The 16,120-nt window shown below is 37.5% G+C and overlaps 1 protein-coding gene across 1 annotated transcript; it reads right to left on the bottom strand.

Annotated features, from left to right (window-relative positions):
- Positions 1-225: 225 nt before the first annotated feature.
- LOC120319512 (shugoshin 2-like) lies at positions 226-12,767 on the bottom strand. Its single transcript, XM_039368441.1, has 7 exons — positions 12,580-12,767; positions 10,004-10,162; positions 8,850-9,025; positions 6,270-6,347; positions 4,039-4,127; positions 3,073-3,347; positions 226-2,154 (listed from the first exon to the last, which is right to left on the bottom strand). Exons 1-7 carry the CDS (start codon positions 12,668-12,670, stop codon positions 308-310), a joined length of 2,715 nt encoding a protein of 904 aa, XP_039224375.1. The 5' UTR covers positions 12,671-12,767; the 3' UTR covers positions 226-307.
- Positions 12,768-16,120: the final 3,353 nt, after the last annotated feature.

The raw sequence follows: 16,120 nt of genomic DNA, 5'->3' as shown, positions 1-16,120 counted from the left end.
AGTCGAGGACTACTCAACTGGTGCAGCACTGTTTGCAGAATGGGACTTTTGGCGGGCTCAGCAGGGCAGAGACAGCCTGGACAATTCCTATTGGCTTTTGAAAGCCAATAGAATTAGACTCTATTCAAGAGAGTCTATTCTATTGGCTTTCAAAAGTCAATAGAATAAAAGGGAGTAGCACAGCTAAAGAAAAGGGGAAAATGGCGGACTGACCCCCGTGAAATGGTCATTCGACCCCAAATGGGGTCCCGACCCACAGGTTGAGAACCACTGCTATAAACCATCAATTTCATTTGTCTCCAGCCTTCTAATACTCACCATTTTCTTGTAGGACTGCATTTTCTGCACTTGTTTTTGCAATGGCTTGTATGGGCTGCTTCTCTTCTCTTCCAGAAATCTCAAGTTGCTTAATATTTTCCTTGAAGACAGCTGAGATTATTGACAAAGCACAATCTCTTTCTGGGCTTTTTTGGACTTCAACATACCTAGAGCTTTTAGAAAGGCCAACTGAAGGAGAATCGGGATTTAGAGACAAGGTCTTGGTAATATCCACAATTGGCTTTTGCAAAGCGCTGCAGTCTGCAACTTGGAGAAAACTCCATTTTGTCTGCTTGGTTTGAGTGATTTCACAATCCTCTGGACCTTGAAGGAATGGTTCAGAATCAGTACCGTTGTTACCCAAATCATTTACAATGCCTGTTTTCTTGCCAAATGTTGGCATTTTTTTTTTTAAGCCAGCCTCATTGCTGATGGTCATCCAGTTTGCCTTCTCTAAATGGCTACTTTTTTTAGTTAAAGAACAACTGTTTGGGGTGGTTGAGGTTTCCCAGTTCTTTTTGACTGAACTATTACTTCCTTCAAAAAAGTTATCCTCATCACCCAAAGAAACTGAAAGTACAGATGGCGTACATTTTGATTTTTTCTTTTTTCTACTGACTTTTTGAGCTTTCTCATTCAAATCAAACACATCAGCATTGGCTTTGGAATGTCCTTTCTGTACGATATCCCTATCGAAATTCATTGTTTTATCTCTATGCTTTTTCTTTTTAATTTCTGATTGTGGAAGTTCATAATCTATATTATCTAAACTCTGTTCTTCCATCTCACTTAATCTATGGGATCCATTATTTTCATGCACCTTCCTCTTTGATTTACGCTTTACATTCAGTCCTGAAATTGCTTCTTGATTAGGAACTTGCTTCTGGAAAGCAACTGAATCTTCTGTATTCACAATGTTTAATGAATTAGATTCTGGACTCTGGACCCATCTTCCTAAACTATCTAAGTTTTCCAAGTCTGTCTTTTTTTTAATATCATGTTGAAAAGAAGTACAACTGTTCCTATCATTGGAAGGCCCTGGATCTAGCACAATGGTTCTTCTATAATTTTTGGTTTTATTAAGGCATTTTGTACTATAACTACAGCTTTTCTCATTTTGTTGAATTTCATTGCTTAATGATCTAGACTCTGGACATTGGGATTGATTTTCCAAATTCTTCATTTTTTCCAAGAATATTCCTTTTTCAATTTCTTGAGTTGTGTAATTATTTACACGATTTGGCTCTATCACAAAGGTTTTTCTGTTTCGTGTTGTTTGGCCTAAATGTTGGGAACTACGTTTCTCCTTCCTATCATGATCTGAATTTTCCACATGACAGGCAGACATAGGAGGTTTTATCTTACTACTGTTCAGTTCACTGGTTTTTGACACTGTAACATTAATATCCGGTCTTCGGTTATTACCATTATTCAAGTTTAATTTTGATTGACTGGTAGAAAACATTGTGTTCTTTGTTTCAGCATTATCATTTTCTAGAGTTTTTGTTTCCTTGGCATTGATCTTTATACAGCTTTCTCTTTTGGTGCTCAATGTAATAAGTTCACCAACATGACTGATTTCAAGATTCTCTTTAACAAGAGACTCTGTTTCCTTTGTCACCTGCAGCTTATCAATGTCTGAGACTTCTGCCTCTAAGTTGTTTCCAAATGTAGCAGGAAAACCTGTTTTACGTTTTTTTCTCTTAGTCACATGTTCACTCAATATACTATCACTGTGTGGTCTTGTAGTATCCTCACATTGCTGGACAGGATAATTGTTATCCAGGATAGATAGTGAGCAACTCCTGGAATTCTGTGGCACATTCCAAAGGTTGTCTAGAATGATAATTATATTTATTAGGCAAAAAAAATCTTCACACTCCAAAATAAGCCACTTAGAAAACTTAATGAGGTAAAAATACAAAAAGAGATCTTTCTATCTAGTAAAATCCATTTACTTTATCCATTTTTCCAGCGGATATCAGCCAGATACAACTAGTAAGTTCACTTCCCAACCCCTTGCTTTGGACAGTAACTTACTACAGATAGTCCTCAGCTTAAAACCATTGGAAGTTACAATGATACTTAAAAAAAAGTGATTTATTGACCAGTCCTTGGACTTACAAGCATCATAGTATCCCTGCATCACATTATCACAATTTGGGTGCTTGGCAACTGGCATGTATTTATGATGGTAGTTGCATCTCAGAGTCACATAATTACCAACTGTGACCTTTCCAGGGGATTTCCAATGGGCAAAGTCAAGGATGGGGCGGGAGAGCTGTATTTGCTTAGCAACCCCATGATTCACCTATTAACCATGGTGATTCACTATCAACTGCATCAAAAAAGATTGTAGAATCAGGTGCAACTGATTTAACAATCAAAATCGCTTAGCAATGGGAGCACCAGTCCTAATTATAGTCATAAGTTAAGAATTACCTGTATGGTGCTATATTAGATTGAGCGGAAATTAAACAATGTTTCTGAATTACATTCTAAAGAGCACGATAGTAATGAATACCACACATCTATCGGTAGAAGGAAGAGGTATCCAACAGCTACACCCTAACAGAACATGCATTTTGGGATTGAGTTCTATGTAAATACGTATTTACATAGAAGTAAACCCCAAAGAACAAATAAATAAATGTAACAGTGCAACTCAAAACACAATTTCACAATTCAATATTCCTTTGAATCATAAAAAGTTCTGTATGGTGTAATACAAGGTAAAATTTTTCCAGAACATACCTCCAAAAATTGTGTTTGAATTAAATGCCAAAGTAGAGACATCCACTCCATGTAACCTTGAATCACTATTTCCACTGCTTGCCGATAATTTGTCAGTGAAAGAAGAGAGCGACTTCTTTACCTCAGGGAAAGGCATACTTCTCCAAGTCTCATCAAAAGCAGATTTCAATGGATCTAAAGGAAATTTCTCCAAACTGGTGGGTGTATTTCTGCCATTGCCACTTCCTTCATCATCCACCTGAGACAGTGGAATTCTCATTGATTTTGGTGCCACTCTAGAAAGTTAAAAGAAAAAAGAATGACAAAAATAGGTTAATGTTGTGCCATATATATGGCAATTAAAGTTCTTTTCATTAAGTATTCAATTAAATGTGGTGTAGTAGTTTAGATGTTCATTAATGCTGGAGTTCTATATTCAAGCCCATGTTTAGCCATGAAAACTCAATTAAGAGATTTCAGGCCAGCCAGTCAAGCAGAACAACTATATCAAAAGGTTGTTATAGGGGAAATGGGATAATGGAGCCCTATGTATGCCGTTCCCTTTGCAAGTATAAACTGCCTTGCAAAGAAGAATGGAACAAGCAGGGTTCCTAAAAAAAGTGGGCAGCAAGTAGGGATGGACGGGTTCAATTTATAAGATGATCTGAATTTTTACGCTGGGAGAATACATTTCCTAAAGCTTATCTTTCTAAAAGATTGTGTCCAATATCACACAGAACACAGACCCCTCAAGCAATGACAGAACAATACCAAAACTGAATCTTTAGGATACAAAAAGGCTGACTCTTCCCAAGTCAATACAACAACGGTAGATAATGTTCATCATTATATTTGTCAAACAGTGCTAATGACAATGATACTACTTTATTTTAGAAAGAAAGTGGGATCAACTATTTACCATCCCATGAATATGATACACTTAACTTTCTTTTCATTGAAGACAATACAACTTGCTTTTGTGCACACCTAGGACAGTTGTTATCATCCTGACTGCGAGAAATATCATGAGTATCACTGTGCCCTCTTTCATCCAGCAATGAAGAATAGGAATCACTCTATACAGGAGAAAAGATCACGTAAGATTTAAGATTAACATTTAACTCTTAAATTTCATTTTATAATTTTTATAATTAAATTCGTCCCAGTTCATATATATTGCCAAGTCGTAATATGCTTTGTAAGCACAACATATATGAACTCACTCATTACAGATTACTATTATGTGTAAACTGAATTACTGTAGCTTTTTCAAATCCTGGCATAACATAAAGTGTGAATCTGTACATTTTAGAATGATGCTTAAATGTTTTCTAAGTTCAGAGAACCCTATTGCTGCTTCATTGTGGCAGGGAGATGTTCTTGGGAAGGATGAGCAAGAATGCTGGTAGTATATGCCAACATCACATAATCTAAATGTCACCCAAGACATGAAGATCATTCCAGCTGCAAATCCTAAAGCATGTAGATACCTATATGGCAGTAGCAATGTAGAAAGTTCTGGGAGGTGGATGCTTGCTTTTGTGAATACAGAAAAGACATAATTTCATACTTAATAGAAGGCAATGGTAAATGACTCCTGTATTTTACCAAGAAAAGCAGATAAACAGATAAGGTAAAGTGATAGATGATATAATGCCAGATGTTACTCAACATGTTACTGAGAAAAAGTTGAGAATCTTTCAGACTATTAATGGTACAGACTATTAATTGTGGTTGTACAACTTACAACCACAACTGAGCCCAAAATTTCTGTTGCTAAGTGAACAATTTAAGCGAATTTTGCCCCAATTTATGATCTTTCTTGCCACAGTTGTTAAGTGAATCATTGCAGTTGTTAAGTTAGCAACACGGCTGTTAAGTGAATCTGGCTTTTCCATTGACTTTGATTGTTAGGTCACAAAAGGTGATCACATGACTCTGGGACACGGCAACCATCATAAATATGAGTCAGTTGCCAAGCGTCTGAATTTTGATCACATGACCATGGGATGCTGCAATGGATGTAAATGTGAAAAATGGTCATAAGTCACCTTTTCAAATGCTGTTGTATCTTTGAACAGTCACTAAATGAACTGTCGTAAGTTGAGGACTGCCTGTATTTATGACTCAATTAAAGCTTTTAGGACATCTGATTACTGATGTTGCCATGAAAGAAAAGATAATCTGAGGCTACAAAGACAGAATTACAGTAGGAACAGTGAATGTAAGATATATTGAATGTAAGACTTTGAAAAAGAACACAGTAAAAGATTAAATAAATTGATACCTTGGGCATCAGCAAATTGAAATGGACTGGAAGCTGTTACTACTCAGGTCATGAAAAACAAAGACAGAACAACATTGCTTTCATGGTCAGGAAGGATACCAGAAGGACAGTATGTAGGTACAGTGTAATTAATGATTGAATAATATGAAATGGATTTCAGAGATAGTCCTTTAATATTATAATCATCAACCACTAATGCAGAAGAAAGCATTGACAAGTTTTATGGTTGAGTTTAATCTGAAATCAAGAGAACATGCAGACAAGATGTGCTGCTTGTGGTTAGAGAACAGAATGCCCAAGTTGGAAATAAGGAATAAAATATAGTTGGACTGGACTAGGAAGCAGAAATGAAGCAGAAGGACTTATTCATTTCTGCCAATCCAATGAAAGTCTTGGAAAAGTTATTTTATCAAAATCATTCAGTCAACAGCTTTCCTGGACATTCTATCAATGTGAAACTTGGATTTTGAAGAATCAAGAGAAAAAGAGTATTGATGTTCTTGAACTTTGGTGCTGAAGAAGACCAAACTTTGGGTAGGAGAAGACTTTGGGTAGAGAATACTTCAGTTAGCAAACCAATCCAGAGTTCTCACATGAGACACAAATGAACAGGCTCAAATTATCATATTTTGGGCACATTGTGCAAAAACATAGTTCCCTTGGGAAATGTATCTTTCTAAATAAATAAATCTTTAAATTTGGAAAAGATGGAAAGAAAAGACATAGTCCAATAGCAAGATGAATGGACTTGATTATAGTAACAGGTACGCTATTGGGAGATCTGATTAGTCAGTCTGGGAAATCATCCTGGAGAGAAAGCAGTCTATGTGGCTGCTAAGAATTAACACAGACACATTGGCACAAAATCAGATTAAATGATGTTTACAGAAACCAAAGAAATGCATTCTGAAAATATTTTCTATTTGTTCACCTCAGAAAATCTGGTCAGCTTGATTGCAGTTTGAAAACGGCTGTTCATAAAGAGTTGCAGTTCATCAATATATTTTTTCTGCGCAAGATAAACAAATCTTTTTAGATCTATTTAGTTTAATATTCAGAATAAAATTTTGGCTTGTTGGATCAGTTCAATGTTCTCCAGTTCAGTATCTAAAATAATGTTATTCATTATATTCTTTCCAAATATTGCAGTCATTAGAATTCATTACCTCTCAATGACACAAATTTCATTACAGAGACATTTGGAGAAATTGTTATATGGATACTAATATTAACAATAATATACTTATTAATTAGTCATGAGGCCATATCAAAACACAACAAAATAAAGTGAAAAGCAAAACTAGAAGAAAATGCATTTCATATTTCTTTATTATCCTTATAGCTTTTTCCAAACCAATGCATACTGTATATGCACTTCAGTTATATTGTTTTATTCAAATAAAAGGACTTATTAATATTTGGGTTCTGACCACATTGATGTTATTCAAATCTATGGATTCCAATGAATCATTCATTCAATATTGACCTCTCATTTTGCTATATAGTACAGCTGGCATTCAGTAACATACAGTATGTGCCATATCCTCAATCTGAGGAACATCATAAATACAACCGTATTTATGAACTTAGTTAAATCCTCCATATTTAATCTTTGTATCTAACTGTTCAAATCATACTAAATATCTCATAAAATAACTGAACATTTTGTATTTAGATATTTTTAAATTTGAAAGGTGTATTTATACACTCATTTCAGTGTACCAACCTTATAAAGCTATACCTCTTTCAGCTTTTATATCCAAGGTTATTTGAATGGCAATGTTTTTAACTTGTTCTCCAGAGACAGTTGAACAAGAGACAGAGAAGCCCTAACTCCTGATATAATTTGTAAATTATACAATCTAAGAGATTTATAACTGAGATTTAATCTATCAGACAAAATTTGGGAGCCTTATCAGTTTCCATAAAATTACTTCTCCGCCAACAATTATATTTCCCTAAATAATTCAGCATTGTATATGGATATTACTAAACTTATGATCAATTGCTTAGTGACTGTTCAAATTTATAATGACCCAAAAAAGAGGATTTATGACCTGGATTTAAAGTTCTGATGATTGGGCCCCCTTGGCAGTCATGTGACTGAACTTTGAGAGCTTGGCAACATGGCTGCATTTACGGCAAAACTGAGCCCACTAAAAAACACAGTGGTCACTTAATAACCACTACAAAAAAGGTCATAAAATCCTTTTAGAAAATATCATAAAATAGTTTTACCATAATGGGCAGTTTTCATTATAATTATATGTCGAGGACTACCTCTATATATGACTGTAACTGCAGCATCTGGATTCCATACAATTAGAAAACATATTTCAGAACTTGTACTGTAATTTGATATAACAAAGATCATGATCATAAAAAATACATGTTTGGAATTAAATTACCAAGGGTTTTTTTAACCTAAGATTTTAGGTCTCAAAAACAGAGTAGCAATAAATATTAGTTCTAAAAATTGGCAACAAAGTATAAACAAAAAATAAATAAATTAACAATCAACCACACAAGCAGCAGGTAAAGATGCATGTACAGCTCTGCTTGTGCAAGTGGTGGGTGCTTAAATGAATACTTGCATTGCGCATGCAGTTCCACCTGCAAATGGAACTGCACACACAAATGCATGCACCTGCCGCTCACACAGAACTATTCCCTTTCCCCGCCCCCTGCCAAGCCAGAAAGGTTGGAGATCAGTGAACTACATCACTCTGTGGGAACAACAATATTTTTAATAGTGCATTTACCAGTAAAATACCTTATCTTAATATTTTGTCTAGTTCTTTACTCACTGTTATGTTTCCCGAAAATAAGACCAGGTCTTTTTGGGGGGGAGGGGGGCCTCCAAAAGAGACACCAGGTCTTATTTTTAGGGGATGTCTTTTATACTCACCTCTGACACCGACAGCCCTGCCGGTCCACTTCTTCTGGGGCCGAAGGAGTAGCTTCATTATTCAGCTACATTCCGGCCTGCATTTTGCAGTCAGGCCTTTCCAGAAGGCCTATGCAGCCGAGTATCGAGCTATGGATTCAATCCATAGCTCAGTCCTCAGCTGCAGAGGTTTTGCACGCCACTCAGCTGCAGTGACTTTCTGGAAAGGCCTGTAACTCAGAAATGCAAGCCTGGCTGCAGAAGATACCGCAGACGAAATGGGTTGGCGAGGAGAGGCCTGGCTGCAAGGTAAGTGGGTGCAGGGTACGTGGGGGAGATCCACACTTCTACCCCCACCCTAGCTTGATTTTTAAGTTTGTGCCTCGCCCCAAAACTAGGGCTTATTTTTGGGGTACGGCTTGTATTAGGCCACCCACCCCCCAAAATCAAGCTAGGGCTTATTTCTGCAGTAGGCCTTACTTTTGGAAAACACGGTAGGAACATGATAACGCAAATAATCTAGACTTAGGATTTCAAATTCCCGTTCTATATTGTGCAAATTTTATAGTACACACAAAAAGATTCCAGTTCCTGCAGAAGCACAGAATTTTGCTAATATCCTACCACAGAGGAGAGTTTTTGGCGTAAGCAAGCATTTTCAAAGTGACCCAACTCCACTTCTTTCTGCAGCAGCATCTTGTCATCCGTAAGTTTCTGAGCTGTTATCTTGGCAGCATTGAGAGCCAGAGCCAACGCTTTGTTGTTCTGTTTCAGGGAGACCTTAATTATAGAGGAATTATCTATACAGAAAAAAAAGGGGGAAACAAAGAATTAGGGGATGTTGTTTTTGTCTTTGCCACATTTGAGTTTAAGGTTAGGCAGCTCTGAAGTTTGTTTCTTTGGGATGAGTTTCCCAGTCTCCATGCCAACAACTTTCTTCATCTGAAGTAGTAAATAGTTAAGTTTGCCAGCTTTCCTTCCTATAATTAATTTTTTTTTGTTCCACTTTGCGGTCGCTTCAGATATAGTTAAGTGAAATCTCTCTAGTATTCTTTCCAACCAAGTGCCCAAAATGTATTCACTCTCAGAAACTTTTACAGGACCTTGATCAATTATAGAATTTGTGATAAACATGACTTAGGTGGAAGTAACATTTGATATCCCAGACATGCATTTTAGTCTCTTTGCTCAGGTGTCAAGTCAGTCACATAAAGTCATACATAAAGATTCAGTTTATACTAAGAGGCAAAATAGAATATTTAAGCCTATATGGAGTAGCAAGCCTATGCACCATTTTTCTGCCCCAATATTCCTAGACATACTTGTTTCTGCAGCATTTCTCTTGCAGAAAGGTACTATTCAAGATCAATCAAATCCCTGAGAAAGTGATGAACCCAAGGAGTAAAATACCATGAAGTATTTAATTCAGTGGTTCTCAACCTGTGGGTCGGGACCCCATTTGGGGTCGAATGACCATTTCACGGGGGTCGCCAAACAAGGTTGTCCACCATTTTTTCCCCCTTTTCTTTGGCCACGCCCCTGGCACCCAGTGATGTATAAGTGGTTGGGGGTCACCACAACATGGAGAACTGTATTATGGGGTCGCAGCATTAGAAAGGTTGAGAACCACTGATTTAATTGGTTTCACCTGAAAATATCAAGAAACTGTCACTTTTTTGCTATCATGACTTAAGAGGTCACTGAGGGTTGGAAAAACTGCATTGAACTGCAGCGTGCATACCTCTGCATTAATGCTTACATGTTTAATATGTACTTACTAATTGCTCTTGTTCTAATCTTTGATGCGAGGGAAGCATTCATCTTTGCTGTTTTTAATACTCCATTTTTCTTTTCTTTCATCCGTTCCCTGACTCCATTCTTAAAGAATACTGAGGATGTTTCTGTGTGTTCCTGGAACGACATTTTTTCTAACAGTCCTGCCAAGTGTATAGAGAAACAGAGATATCAGACAGCATCTTCTTTTTCTAGTCTACAATCATTATTTTTGTTCTTTTTGTTTTGTTTCATTAGAGTATAAGTGTAAGAAGAACAAGTATGTCATACATATCCACTTAATTAGACCTCTACCTTCATCACACTTGCCATCTTTTACCTTTCTTTTTGTTTTACTGATTTTATTGTATTTTCTATGTTTGATTGTTATGAGCTACCCAGAATCGTTGGGAGTTGGGTGCCAAACATATTTAATAAATTATCTTTTTCACATCCAGGTCATTTTGTAGCAATAATAAGATTGAGAAGGTACCAAAATCCATTCAAAGTAAGTTAAATCCAGAAAATTAGTTGAACTAGAGTTATACATCAGGGTACATCACTCTAGCGCATAAAATATAATCAGGCATTTAATAGCGTCTCATAGTTCTTAGCATGCTATTTGAATATGTGTGTGAGCACATGTGACTAGAAGATTGTGTACACAAAAAATAAAATTGTTCATGAAGTTAAATTTTTGTCTATTGATTTTAGAGGGAATACTGCATACCAGAGAGCATCCCTTTGGTCTTGAAATCTGTATCTCCAATTATACTACAGATATACTCACACACAAGAGTAAACTAAAGTTCTTCAAGTTTATTCAACCAAAGACCTGCAAGCGAACACTGCCCCAAAGCTCCTATTTGGCTTTTCTGAGAAATAGCTTAATAACAGAGAATGCACCAGATTGGAAAGGATCTCATTTGAACCCAGATCCTGTAATTCCACTCCTGTCAAGCCAAGATCCATAAATTATATTTTTTGTCCACTTCATATTTGGGCTAACAAAAGGACATAGAAGTTTTAAGCGAGTAGGGACCATGATCCAAGTAGTTCATACCTTGTATGGAAATCCCTCGCTAAATGAACACGTTCATAACCCACAGGTCCTGCACATTGCCCAAAGTCACTGATATGGTGATAGATAATATAACCCCATAACACTCTCACATAAAAAGTCTGCATGAAAGCCAGTAATATATTTGAAAAGCCTCCCTAAACACAAGATTTTTGAAGTTGTGCATATTAATGAATTCTGGGGAGCAAAAAGTCTTCCCTCAAGGGCACTAGTTCTTTATTTGCAGAATTAACAATAGAGATGAAGCAACCTCTCCTCTCATCTTATGCTTTAAGAACAGGATTATTCTTTCTCATTAGGAATCTTTCATTATATTCTCTTGTAAAGCATAAATCAAGAAAGGGTAAAAAAAAATACACATTTGTTAACCATCCTATGTATTTTTCTGTAGTGCAAATAGCAACTACTTGCAACTTAGTCACTAACACTATTCAGTGTAGTACAGTGAGATAATCCAGGATCAAATCCACACTTGGCCAAGAAGATTCCTAATATGGGTCAATCATAACCCAACCTACTATATGTTACAGATATGTATAGCAAAAGCATATGGTTGCATATTTACAAGGGCCTAATGCTGGGAAAGATTGAGGGCAATAGAAGAAGGGGACGACAAAGAATGAGATGGCTAGATGGAGTCACTGAAGCAGTAGGTGTGAACTTAAATGGACTCCAGAAGATGGTAGAGGACAGGAAGACCTGGAGGAACGTTGTTCATGGGGTTGCGATGGGTCAGACCCGACTTCGCAATTAACAACAACAACAACATGGAATGGTAGGAAAGAGAGGGTCCTGCTATCATCTGATAACTGTCTAGAACAGCGGCTCCCAACCTTTTCTATACCCTGCACCTCTAGAATGCTTCTGATATATTCTCGCACCCCTTGCAAACGTTCAAAATAACGGCGACGAATTATGCATATACACTATAATTTTGAAACCCCAAGTTTTTGCACCCCTTGGAATATCGTCTCACACCCATACGGGGTGCGAGCACCGCTGGCTGGGAACCCCTGGTCTAGAGTTTTGCAATCCAGATCAATGGGGAATTGACACTGCAACCCAGACTGGGGACTTCTGGGAGTTGGTCCAACTATTTTCGAATTATCCTATCGAAGGCGTAGATAAAGGTAAACCAAATATGCTGCTTTCTCAAAGGCAGACAAAGAATTATAAAAAGTATAAAGAAATAAGAGATAATATACTCGAGCGATCGAAGCCACGGCAGTAACAGTTGCTACAACAGGCATACCATGTCCACCATTCTCAATCGAGCGCCTATTGCATCTTAAAATGGGCAGAGAAACCTCATTTGTGCAGACGGCCACGAAGCCCCTTCTCCCACACCATCAGAGGAAGAGACGATTACCCTTACCGGCGTCATTAAAAAACAAAAAAACCCTTTTGGGTCCACCCCAGTTCCTTTTCTCCCCTCAGTATTTTCGGACTCGACCCCATTGGAAATGTTGGAAGAAGTCGAAAAGGTTGCTGGCTACTCGCCTGTCGGCTCGCCTTCGGTTGCCGGCTGCCCTCCAGGGGGAAAACGCCATCTCTCCACTCCGCGGCTCCCGGCCTTGGCCATTTCTTTCATTTGAAATCTGTCACGTGACGCTTTTCCCTCCCCTTAGCAACGGTCGCCGCCTCCGGGCTTATCTGGGGAGAAGGAAAAGCACAACGAGGGATCCGCTTCAGTTGCCCCCGGCAATTCTGTGGCACGGGACGCTGTGGGTAATCGCTGTCATTAACCGGCAACCCTGTTCCTGCGGCAGTTGCAAAAAATAGGTGTCCCCCTACTCGGAGCTCCTATGCAAAAGGCGGGGCGTAAATCGAATAAGTGAACATTCGCAGCGCTTCTCCCTGTATTCCGAGCAGAAGGCTCGGAAGACGCCCCTAGTTACGTTGCAGCCCTAAGTCGGAATCCCATTATTTTTAGACTGTCTGGTAAAGGACCGAGATCCTGCAGTATAGATCAGGTGCAACCACCCCAGCATTATATTTGCTATGCAACAAAACGCATGTATTAGTTACATTTGGCCAGTGTTCGGTCCGCGAAATCAATTTTATTTGCCGGTCTACGTTGAAGAATAAAAGTGTTAAAATCTCATTAAGCAATTGTGAAAAATAACGACAGCAAATGCATTCATTTTAAAACTTAATACAGTTAATATTGGTAATGTAACCCACACGAACAAATGCTGACAGCAAAAGCTCTTTGGGGAACGGGGGGGGGGGGTGAATCGTCCATAATTTTTAACTCCGGGAAGGATCTGAGGGAAAAAACTTTCCTTTGGAAAAGCACATAGGGTGGAAGAGGAGGAGGCAGGGTAACAGGGTAACGAGTATTAAAATGCAAATGGAAGACTTCAGCTTGTTAGATATTCAAATAAAAGTTGCTTAGCTTCTGAGCGTATGATTTTTTTGGCTTAGGCATGTTGGATACCATGTATTTGAATATAAGGTGGAAAAAACGATTTTCTGTTCAGTTTCAGGTAACCAAATGTCACAGAGAAGTCCAGTCCAGCTTTTTAAAAAGCCAACAGCATTTGAGGCTTTTTAACTTGAAGCAAAGTGAGGTTATAGAAGACATGATAAAGTACTATATATAAAATCGTGCACTGTAGGAAAATAGAAGTTGTTCTTAACTCACAGTATGAATTGCAGTCATGTATTGAAACCACACAGAGGATTCAGTACTAATTCCTACAAGACAAAGCTAAAACTGGAATTCACTGCCACAAATTTAGATATGTAGTTTTAAAAGAGGTCCAAATATTTGTTTTCTGTTACTTGCTAGTCTGCTTCCCACTTCCCTGTCTACAAGATTCTCTGCCACAAGATGTCCTTATTTTGTTACAACAATTTGAAATTATGCATTGCAACCCTTTTCTAATGGACTTTATTATGAGAATTAGATTAGTGATATTGACCCGCTCTCCCCTTTTCTATTTTTCAAAACCCCTTTCATCATAGCTGTTAATGCACACATTTTCTATTTTGGAGAGAGTCTACTGCAGCTTCTTATAACAAAAGACAAATCTGTATAACATTAGTAATAATAGAGAAGAGTCTATTGCTGTTTAATAAATTTAGAATTCCTACAAAAACTTGCTATGTGTGTTTGAAAGCAACTTCAGGTACGTTCAGCCAAAAATGATGTCAGATAAATGCATACATTTACCAGTATAATTAGAAACACTGAGAAAGAAATTTCAAAGTGTAATTGATTCATAAGAACTAGATCCTGAGTTAGTGTGCAGAAGTCTGCAAAGGGTCATGTTGCAAGTATTTCTGGAAATATGTTAATTATTTATACTTAGCCCCTTGCTTCTTTTCGATGCAAGTCATTATTGATTCAAATTGTTAACATCTGCCAAGGTCTGTGGCAGAAGAACTATTTCTCATTTATTAGTGCAATGTAGCAAATCCAATGCCTTCCATGTACACAGATCTTTTGGCACTCTGGCCAAGAAGATCAGTTCAAGGAGAATTACTTACATTTTCTCAAAATTTCAGTTCTATAGTTTTGTGTTTCTCATCTAAGCAATAAGCAAATTATTCATTTTCTTGGTTTCTTCTTCCCAAGTGATTCGTTTCTCTTGTGGTGCAGATGCAAAGACTGGAGAATAATAGATGGAGTGCTTTTCTTAATAATATACATTGTGTAGAAAACTTGGAAAAGACAATAGATTATTTCTCATTTATTTAGTAAAATTTGTATCAATTGTATTATCTTGTTAATTCATTTCTTCCTGTCGTATCTTTTCCAGTTTGATATGATTGTAAAGATTATCCCATTTTGTTTTTCAAACAATATATTTGTAATTGCTCAATTTTCTTTTTGTGCTTTTTTAATCAAGCAACTGTCTTGAAATCCTAAATATAGTTTCTGAGTGGAAATGCAATTTAATTTCGGAGTATTATGTTGCTGATTTACTTACTTGTCTGTTTTAAGATCAAAAAAGGCAGTACTTTAGCTATGCTCACACCATCTTTAAATAATTTTCTTGCTTCAATTAATTTTAGTTCCCACTGAATGAAAGTGTATATTTCTCAAAGTAATGAGGTGTAACTAATTTTTAATCTGTATTACTGGCAGGTATTCCAGGTTTAGTTTCACTCTATTGGGGGTTTTTAAGTTGTTTTTTGTTGTTTTTTAAAATATAATTTGTTAACATTAACAGGTGTTGCGTTTGGGGGGGGGGAAATGTTATCACTACAGAAATTACTTTTCTGGAGACTTCCAGTTCCGCCTCACAGCAAGCACAGGACTTCGCACCCCACAACTGGTTTTGCCCTGCCAGAGACCCTAAATAAGTCTGATGTCATTCCAGAGAGGCGACGAAGAAAGAAGGGCACTCTGATGATCACGGAACAACAGCGTTTGATCCGGGGGAAGCCATCTAACCCGACAGGAGAAAGGCTAGCTGCACACCAGCGTCTAGACTAAGCTGCTAGCAGCTGAAGTCCAAGAGCACAAACCAGAAGAACGGTAAACAGCGTGCTTGGACCTGGGTGAGAGTATCGATCTTCTCTCTTCTATTTTGTAACTGATTCCTTGGAAAAGATCCCCAAAGCAAGAAATCATCCAAAAGTGAAGGGAGGGGATCACATCCCCATCCCTCCATAGACAAAGGTGGCGAATTAACTTCCAAGGGGGAAAGAAATATACTGAAATGAAATTAATATTACTATAGACTGGATAAATTTGAAAATTAAGAAAACCATTAAGATTTTATATCCTAAAATATCCTTAAAAAAAAAGAAAATTCTTTGTTTGAAAAAGTTGGAAAACAAATAACTACTGACATCTAGTGGAGAACTAGAGCATAGAACAATAGTATAACACTGACTCAGAAATTGGCAAGACACCCAGAAATAAAGAATAATCTGTTCCCTTGAACTTTAATAATCCTCAGCTAAATAGACAACTGCTGGGTACAAAGAAAATATACTGGGCCACCCATAAGCTTAAGAAGTGTCTGACTTCCGGTTCCGAAATACGGCAACGCCGGTCGCGCCTGGAAACTTCTCTCCAGGCCGT

Source organism: Crotalus tigris, unplaced genomic scaffold (assembly GCF_016545835.1).
Source record: "Crotalus tigris isolate CLP2741 ecotype Arizona unplaced genomic scaffold, ASM1654583v1 scf7180000020787.32069, whole genome shotgun sequence".
NCBI lineage: Eukaryota > Metazoa > Chordata > Lepidosauria > Squamata > Viperidae > Crotalus > Crotalus tigris.
This window is presented reverse-complemented; position numbering and strand designations above follow the sequence as displayed.

Bases quoted from the DNA above. Each gene is read 5' to 3' on its own strand.
- LOC120319512 (XM_039368441.1), bottom strand. From the start codon at position 12,670: ATGAAAGAAATGGCCAAGGCCGGGAGCCGCGGAGTGGAGAGATGGCGT. The intron at 10,163-12,579 runs GCGAGTAGCCAG...TACACTTGGCAG, and splicing joins AACCGAAGGCGAGCCGACAG to GACTGTTAGAAAAAATGTCG. The intron at 4,128-6,269 runs GTGAACAAATAG...TCTCCTGTATAG, and splicing joins AGCTGACCAGATTTTCTGAG to AGTGATTCCTATTCTTCATT.